Source organism: Balaenoptera borealis (genome assembly GCF_965194805.1).
Source record: "Balaenoptera borealis genome assembly, chromosome: 18".
NCBI classification, from domain to species: Eukaryota; Metazoa; Chordata; class Mammalia; order Artiodactyla; family Balaenopteridae; genus Balaenoptera; species Balaenoptera borealis.
This window is the reverse complement of record NC_138877.1, coordinates 26,768,695-26,778,018: the sequence shown is the minus strand read 5'-3', so window position 1 is coordinate 26,778,018 and position 9,324 is coordinate 26,768,695. Positions and strand designations below refer to the sequence as shown.

General features: G+C 51.8%; 1 protein-coding gene across 3 annotated transcripts; it reads left to right on the top strand.

The window, feature by feature from the left end:
• Positions 1–269: 269 nt before the first annotated feature.
• Positions 270–4,942, top strand: LOC309615551 (protocadherin-8). Of its 3 annotated transcripts, XR_014236921.1 has the most exons (4): positions 270–2,820; positions 2,961–3,111; positions 3,284–3,491; positions 3,974–4,095. XR_014236921.1 is itself a non-coding variant. In XM_082365310.1 (3 exons), exons 1-3 carry the CDS (start codon positions 487–489, stop codon positions 4,348–4,350), a joined length of 2,919 nt encoding a protein of 972 aa, XP_082221436.1. In that variant the 5' UTR covers positions 275–486; the 3' UTR covers positions 4,351–4,942. The 3 variants fall into 3 exon arrangements, 2 of the variants coding, with proteins under 2 accessions (XP_082221436.1, XP_082221435.1); XM_082365310.1 differs by lacking the exon at positions 2,961–3,111 and having other exon boundaries at positions 275–2,820; positions 3,974–4,942; XM_082365309.1 differs by having other exon boundaries at positions 275–3,111; positions 3,974–4,942.
• Positions 4,943–9,324: the final 4,382 nt, after the last annotated feature.

Sequence of the window (9,324 nt, the reverse complement as noted above, 5' to 3'; positions counted from 1 at the left end):
CCGTCCGCTCCTTTAACGCCCGGAGACCCGTGCCAACTCCTCTACAGGCAGAGCGCTGACAGGAAAGAAAAAAAGCAAAAGGAGTTAAAGAAACAAAGGAAAGATTCCCTAATTTTCATTTCTTGTTTTCCCCTCTAAGCCTTTCCACACTAAAGGGATTGTCAGAGGCTGGCGTAGGAGCTGCGCGAGGGCCAGGCCGCCATTGGCTGCCCGGTTCGGGTGATTTGCATATCGGCGGCTATAAGAGCGGAGGCGGCGCGCGGCGGCGCAGCTCCAGCGAGAAAAGGGGAGGGAGAGGTGTGGGCCGTGGGTGGCATCCGCACGTCCTCAGAGCCCGCCGGCACCTCCAAGCTGCAGCCTGCAGACTTCTCCCGCACACGCCTCGCAAAAAGCGTGCTCTGGGGACCCTGGGACTCACGCCCAGACCTGCAAACCAGAAAGGAATCTCTCCCTCAGCCTTTTGGAATAGCGCTTGGGGCTGGCGGCATGAGTCCAGCGAGGCGCGGGGGCATCCCCTGCCTTTTCCCCTTGCAGCTGTTCAGCCTTTGCTGGGTGCTCTCCGTGGCCCAGAGCAAGACAGTGCGTTACAGCACCTTCGAGGAGGATGCCCCCGGAACGGTCATCGGGACCCTGGCTGAAGACCTGCATATGAAAGTGTCCGGAGACACAAGCTTCCGCCTGATGAAACAGTTCAACAGCTCACTGATCAGAGTGCGCGAGGGCGACGGGCAGCTGACCGTCGGAGACGCGGGCCTGGACCGCGAGCGGCTGTGCGGCCAGGCCCCGCAGTGCGTGCTGGCCTTCGACGTGGTCAGCTTCTCGCAGGAGCAGTTCCGGCTGGTACACGTGGAAGTGGAGGTGAGGGACGTCAATGACCACGCGCCGCGCTTTCCCCGGTCCCAGATCCCCGTGGAGGTGTCCGAGGGCGCGGCCGTGGGCACGCGCATACCCTTAGAGGTGCCGGTGGACGAGGACGTGGGCGCCAATGGGCTGCAGAGCGTGCGCCTGGCCGAACCGCACAGCCCCTTCCGCGTGGAGCTGCAGACGCGCGCGGACGGTGCCCAGTGCGCCGACCTGGTGCTGCTGCAGGAGCTGGACCGCGAGAGCCAGGCCGCCTACAACCTGGAGCTGGTGGCCCAGGACGGAGGCCGCCCGCTGCGCTCCGCCACGGCCGCCCTCAGTGTGCGCGTGCTGGACGCGAACGACCACAGCCCGGCCTTCCCGCAGGGCGCCGTGGCCGAGGTGGAGCTGGCGGAGGACGCGCCCGTGGGCTCGCTACTGCTCGACCTGGACGCGGCGGACCCCGACGAGGGCCCCAACGGCGACGTGGTGTTCGCCTTCGGCTCCCGTACCCCGCCCGAGGCGCGCCGCCTCTTCCGCCTCGACCCGCGCTCGGGCCGCCTCACCCTGGCCGGGCCCGTGGACTACGAGCGCCAGGACACTTACGAACTGGACGTGCGGGCGCAGGATCGCGGTCCCGGGCCCCGCGCCGCCACCTGCAAGGTCATCGTGCGCATCCGCGACGTCAATGACAACGCGCCGGACATCGCCATCACCCCGCTGGCCGCCCCGGGCGCGCCTGTCGCCTCGCCCTTCGCCGCCGCCACCGCCGCTCTCGGGGGTGCGGACGCGACCTCGTCGACCGGGCCCGGGACGCCAGAGGCCGGAGCCATATCGCTGGTGCCAGAGGGGGCGGCACGCGAGAGCCTGGTGGCGCTGGTCAGCACCTCGGACAGGGACTCGGGAGCCAACGGGCAGGTGCGCTGCGCCCTCTATGGGCACGAGCACTTCCGGCTGCAGCCGGCCTACGCGGGCAGCTACCTGGTGGTGACCGCGGGGTCGCTGGACCGCGAGCGCATCGCCGAGTACAACCTGACGCTGGTGGCCGAGGACCGCGGCGCGCCCCCGCTGCGCACCGTACGGCCCTACCTGGTGCGGGTGAGCGACGAGAACGACAACGAGCCGCTCTTCACGCGGCCGGTCTACGAGGTGTCGGTGCGTGAGAACAACCCGCCCGGGGCCTACTTGGCCACGGTGGCCGCCAGGGACCCGGACCTGGGCCGCAACGGCCAGGTCACCTACCGGCTGCTGGAGGCCGAGGTGGGCCGCGCTGGGGGCGCCGTGTCCACCTATGTCTCGGTGGACCCGGCTACCGGGGCCATCTACGCGCTGCGCAGCTTCGACTATGAGACGCTTCGCCAGCTCGACGTGCGCATCCAGGCGAGCGACGGCGGCTCCCCTCAGCTCTCCAGCAGTGCCCTGGTGCAAGTGCGGGTGCTTGACCAGAACGACCACGCACCGGTCCTGGTGCACCCGGCACCGGCCAACGGCTCCCTGGAAGTGGCGGTCCCCGGGCGCACAGCAAGGGACACGGCCGTGGCGCGCATGCAGGCCCGGGACGCAGACGAGGGTGCCAACGGGGAGCTGGCATTCGACCTGCTACAGCAGGAGCCGCGAGAAGCCTTCGCCATCGGCAGCCGAACGGGGGAGATCGTGCTCACCGGCGACCTATCTCAGGAGCCGCTCGGCCGAGTATTCCGGGCGTTGCTGGTCATATCCGACGGCGGCCGGCCCCCGCTCTCCACCACTGCCACTGTCAGCTTCGTGGTGACAGCCGGCGGCGGGCGCGGGCTGGTGCCGCCAGCCAGTGCAGCGAACTCGGAGCGCTCTCGCCCTTCCGGCTCTCGGCTCGCGACGTCGGGGCCGGCGCTACAATGGGACACGCCGCTGATCGTCATCATCGTGCTGGCCGGGAGCTGCACGCTGCTTCTGGCCGCCATCATCGCCATCGCCACCACCTGCAACCGACGCAAGAAGGAGGTGCGCAAAGGGGGGCCCCGCCGGGAAGAGCGGCCCGGGGCGGCGGGCGGCGGAGCCTCGGCTCCCGGCTCCCCGGAGGAGGCCGCCCGGGGAGCCGGGCCCAGGCTCAACATGTTCGACGTGCTCACCTTCCCTGGCAGCGGCAAAGCGCCCTTTGGCAGCCCCGCGCCCGACGCGCCCCCGCCCGCGGTCGCCGCGGCCGAAGTGCCGGGCTCGGAGGGCGGCAGTGCCACCGGGGAAAGCTCCTGTCACTTCGAGGGGCAGCAGCGGCTCCGCGGCGCGCACGCCGAGGTGAGGCCTTCCTTCGGCTGGGCGCCCCGCGCGGTGCTCCGCGGACAGGCTGGGGGAAGGGACTGGAGGGGTCTGGGTGTGCGTGCGTGGGAGAGGCCTAACCTGTCGCCCTTGTGTTTTTGTTTCTTGTCCAACCCTCACCCCTGCTTGCTTTCCCCATTCCCTGCTGCAGCCCTACGGCGCCTCCCCTGGTTTCGGAAAGGAGCCGGCGCCCCCTGTGGCTGTCTGGAAAGGACATTCTTTCAACACCATCTCCGGCCGAGAAGCGGAGAAGTTCAGCGGCAAAGACAGCGGCAAAGGGGACAGTGATTTCAATGATAGCGATTCCGACGTCAGCGGGGACGCTCTGAAGAAGGATCTCATCAACCACATGCAGAGCGGTGAGGACTCCTCTTTCGGGCCAAATTCAGCCTTCCTTCTCTCCCTCCGTTTCTGCAACAGCCTCTCCTCTCAATCTCCATTCCCAGACCCCCTCCCTCTTTCTCACTTTTTTCTGTCCTTGAGTTCTGGATTCCGGCCTGCCTCAAACATGAATTTCAAAATGCCAAGTCGAGGCAGCTCCACCACCTCAGATAAACCAGACTCCCATCCTGTTAGGTTGCTATCTGAGAAGAGAAATTCTGCTTATCAATTTTTTTTTTTTTTTTTTTTTTTTTTTGCTTCCAGCTAAAGCTGAACCAACTTCGTATTAAAGTGGCTTTGTAGGAACCAATATTCATTTCAAATCTGGAATCAGGGCGTTCATCTTCTTACACGCTTTCCTTTTCAGCCGCCCTGACCCTGTCTGACACTTTGAAGACGGAGGCACAGTGTGTGTAATCTCAGTAATCATCATGCCCTCTCCCTTTCTCTTTTATGTTAGGACTGTGGGCGTGCACCGCGGAGTGTAAGATCCTGGGCCACTCTGACCGCTGCTGGAGCCCCTCCTGCGCTGGAGGGCCCAGCACACATCCTTCCACTCACCCCCCAGCCCAGATGTCGACCTTCAGTAAGAGCACGTCCCTGCCCCGGGATCCTCTGCGTAGGGACAATTACTACCAGGCCCAGCTGCCCAAGACAGTGGGGCTGCAGAGCGTCTATGAGAAAGTGCTACACAGAGACTATGACAGGACAGTCACTCTGCTCTCCCCTCCTCGTCCAGGGAGGCTCCCAGACTTGCAGGAGATTGGGGTACCCCTCTATCAGTCCTCCCCTGGCAGGTACCTGTCCCCAAAGAAGGAAGACAATGAAAATGTGTAATCCCATGCTGCATGTTGTCACGCATATACAGGTCACTCCAAGAAGCCCCTAAGTTATTGACCGGTTTCAGTGTTGTATATAGAAATATGCAAGATGTGCCTTAAAAATGAAGTTGTTGGAAGCTATTTCCAATCACATTGGTACTGTTTGGTATTTGCAAACAAAAATGTAGTTAATGTAATTTTTATGAAATGTGTGCAGTATTTAATTCTTCTTATCATGCTATTGACTTTAATTTCCCTTGTGGCTTGCCATTTTCTTAGTGTTTTTAACCTGTACATGGTGTAATGTAATGTTTGTATATAATGAAATTTTGTTATATTTTTATATAATAAAAGCTAAAGTGGAAGTTATTGCCAAAGGAACTGTCTGTAAGACAAAAAAAACAAAACATGTTGGAATTACTTAATGGAAATTTATCTTTCACCGGAAACAACCTAGTGTTTGAGAAGTTTTGCCTTGCCAAGTATAACTTGTATATCTTGAGTCCGTGGTAGATTTCAAGTTCAATGTTATTTAATTACATTTGGTTTTCTGTAAACCATGTCACTTACAAGCAGAGTAATAAAGGATTTGTCATGTGTTTGAAGAATCTGCTAATTGCTTTTTGTGAACTTACCGACAGTCAGGCATTCACAAAAAATCTGAGTACCAGAATTAAACCTTCTTTCAAGTGCTAATTATTTGGGCATTATTAATGATCACAGCAACAGTAAACCTGTGGGATTTCAAGTATCGGAGTCTCATCCAAGTATTAAAAATATTTGTTGCTTTTGTAAAACATATGCATCTCCATATACATCAGGCACTCTATAAAATTCCTGCCCTCATTTATTTACTCAACAAATATTTATGGAGCATCTACCAAAAAGTGGAGGAAAGCTGAGTTTGGACTGTTCATTCACTAACTAAACAAACATCTGTAAAGCGTTTACTAACTGCAGTAGCTCCTCTAGGGTCTGGGGTTTAAGGTTAAGAAGATATAGTCCCAAGAAGCTCTTACATTAAATATTAAGGATTTTAATATCAAAAAGAGACTCAAACTTATGGGTGAAAAGACATGATGCTTGAGATGTGTTTTAAAATATTCTAGAAGAAAACATGAGACTATATGAAATGAGATTGAAAAATATATTGATCATAGTCAGTGCTAGCATTGGTACGTGTGTGTGTGTGAGTGGAGAAGATTATACCAATCTATTTGTGTGTTTGTGTTTGAAAATGTACGTAATGGAGGTTTTTTTAAAAAAAAACACTCAAAAGACCTATACCTATGTCTTATATTCTATGCATTCATTTTATTTGAAATTAATAATAATGAGAGCTAACATTTACTGAACAAGTTTTGTTTTGTTTTGTTTTTTTTATTTATGTATTTATGGCTGTGTTGGGTCTTCGTTTCTGTGTGAGGGCTCTCTCCAGTTGCGGCAAGTGGGGGCCACTCTTCATCGCAGTGCGCGGGCCTCTCACTATCGCGGCCTCTCTTGTTGCGGAGCACAGGCTCCAGACGCGCAGGCTCAGTAATTGTGGCTCACGGGCCCAGTCGCTCCGTGGCATGTGGGATCTTCCCAGACCAGGGCTCGAACCCATGTCCCCTGCATTGGCAGGCAGACTCTCAACCGCTGCGCCACCAGGGGAGCCCTGAACAAGTTTTTATATGAGCGGAACTCCTTACAAAGATATTCTGCATGAATTATCTCATTTATTCCTCAAATAACCCCCATGAGATGGGAACTATCATTATTTCCATTTTACAGATAAGGAAACTGGGACACAGAGAGTTTAGGTAAAATGCCCAAAAGTCACACAGCTGGTAAGTGGCCAGGATGAGATTTAACCCAGATTACTCAAGGCAAGAAAATAAAATAAGCAATGATTTTTTTTTTTTAACTTGAATGAAACAAAGAGTTAAGTAGAAAAGTCCCAATGCATTGCCTTTACTGACTGATTATTGTTTAGCACTTTATATTTGTGAAGTGCCTGTGTTCCTTTATTACTGATTACGGAGAGCAAAGCTCTGTAATGAATAGAGGAGCCCTCAAAGCTGCCTGTTGAAGTCATAATTGAAACCAGTGGTGGCCCCAAGCTGAACAGTAAGGGTGGGCACACACAAGTGCTTTGCCACTCATGGCCTGTGCAAAGTTCAGCGGTTTCTGCAGGCAGCTGAGCTGAACATGAGCCTCACGAGCTCAGACAGCACAAACAGACTTCAGGTTCTGGAAGAAAATGTTGGATGTGGCCAGGTTACCGGACAGCTACAGAACCATGATGACCAATCCCCAGTGGAGAGACCCCAGCTAGACCTCCTATTCTAACATCCAAAGCTTTATTCTTGAGCCCATCTCATCAAATGCAGAGCAGAAAAATGAATAATCCTGCAATGGCAGCCTGAAAGCATCCAATCTCTGAACGTGTTTGCCGGCTCTTGTCCTTCAAAAGTAAAATAATGTCATTGTCATTATTTTATTTTGTGCTGTGCGAACTATTTCATTGTCCCCAAAGTTCAGTTTTCAAAATCACCATGACTTCACTGTCCTATTTTTCCCTTAGAGAAATGACCGTGAAAAGGCCTGATTTTGCTTGGAACTTAAAAAAAAAAATCAAAACATAATTCAGTCCTTAAAATCGTTTGTTTAAACAAAAAAAAGAGGGAAGGGGATTCATCTCAGAGTCAGCCATAGGAACTCTCGGAGAAACAGGAACTAGATGAAAGAAGCTCTCTGCTTTTCTTGAGAAGTGTTGATTCTCAAGCATATTTTTAAGAAAATATATTGCTTTATTAAATTAAATGAGATAATATATATGCAGAATACTTAGGACCACACCTGGCCTACAGTAATACATTCTATCTTCCTCTTTCCTTGCCTTCCTTTGGAACCAGTCTCTATCAGTGCAGCCCCACCCACTAAGGAAGATGAAACAGGCTCAGGATTTCTGGCCTTGTTCTGACACTGGTTTGCTCTCTTTGCTTCTTTCACTATCACTGTGTAGACCAGGGCCTCATATATAGTCAACACTCTACAAGCAAGTATGGTTAAAGTGAACATCACAAGCAAACTCACAAGGCTTAGGGGTTTGTGATGGTGCCACAAGTCTGTCTTTGGAGGTGGCGGCCTACAACCCTGGGGCACCTTCGCCGTGAGCACTGGGGCATGGAAGGCGCTTGGGGAAGTGGGGGGTCACCTTGAAAGAGAAAACTAGAGCCAGACTTTATCTATTTCACTTTTTTATGTCTGGCCCCATTGACCTGGATGTCCTACACTTCTTATAATAAAATATCCATCAAAGAAACCACTTCAGAAAATTAAAATGTAGGTGGTTTCAACGTCTATTGAAAAGTGCATTCTGAAACAGAGCAAAAACAGGATAATTGTTTCCAGATACAATTATACATGCACATGGAAAGAAAGAAATATGTATATATATAATCAGGATGAGTTCCATGCCACAATTAGCTAAATATCTGGTTTATCTCACCTTGCAAGTATAAGTTTTTATCATCTAAAATTTCCATTTTAGAAAATAAGCATATTCAGTTTAGTACTGAATTCAGTAACAACAGGATAATTGGAATGCTGTAAATTTTGAAGGCAAACTGAAGCAAAGTAATATAGTACTTGATGGGGCACTGTGCTTTGCAACAACTCAGAAGGGTTTTGAAAATGCTGTCTAGGTTTCAACAGCTATGCAATAACTCAAGAGAGTATTTATCATTCCGTTTCTTCAGGGGAAATAATCTGCAGTGGAATTCACCAACAAGTTCAAAGTCACCTAATAAGAGAAGAGCAGGCAGAAAGAGACAACGGGCTGTTTTAAAAGCCATCACTTAAACCACCAGATTAAATGTGCTCTTGTAGCAAGGACGGGAAAAATCTTCACTCATTATCAGAGTGTGAGATTTGCTCCCGCAAAACTTGTTTAAGAAATTTCAACAAGTCAAAGTGAAGCCTGCATAGTTTAATGCGGAATTAGGAAAATTCCATTTTCCAACCCAGTATGACACTTGGCTAGATCACGGACGCCTCGGACTTGACATGTCCAAATCAAAATCATCCTCCCTTCCCTGGCATCATTACCAAAAAAACTACCCCTCTGGCAATTGTTTTAAACTCTGCAGTTTTCAGACCAAACCCCAAATACTAAAGTCATTTTAAGATGCCATCGAATTTCTTCCTTCCACTCACCAAGGTCTATTGATTCCATTTCCTAAATATTATTTAATTGTCCCTTCACTCCACTGTAGCAGGTAGGATGCTCTACTCACATCCCCACTGCTGCCCTCTGCATTCACTTCTGCTGCAGTGGATACTTCTGGTTGCCCTATGACTGTTTCCATCCAGGCATCTGCCTCTGCAGCTTGAGACTTGCTGAGAGCTTGGGGGGTCCACCAGTGTTGGGGCCACAGAAGCTTGGTCAGCTTGTGCACAGGGCAGTCTGGAAACACTGGGGGTTTAAGAACTGTCCCTCAGCCCATTAGGGACAGGCATTGGTGGATAAATATCCCAGCTTTCCCATCCCTTGGAAGGAAAACTCTGAGCTGTATTCTACACAGTTCCCCTGAGGGTCTCAAGTGAATTTGAACCCCAGTTGCTCACAGCAGCATCCTACTCAGCCAGACCCCCTTCACTGGCTGTCCCCCTGCCCTGTCTCACTTTCCCCACTCTGTCACTTGTACTTCCTGGGATCTGCTCCCAAATAAACTTCCTGCACCCAAGTCTTTGTTTCAGTAACTGTTTTTAGGGAGACTATCTAAGTCAGGATGGATGCATAAGAACAAGAATAAGGACACCAGTTTTTAGCAATTACTGCATTTTAGGCACTGCACCAAGCACTTTACAGTTAATCCTTACAACCTTATGAGGTAAGTACTCATTAAACCATTTTACATATGGGGAAAGCGAGACTTGGAGGGGTATGGTAACTTGTCATAGATCACACAGCTACTATTAGGAGGAGCTTGGATTTTAAAAAGAT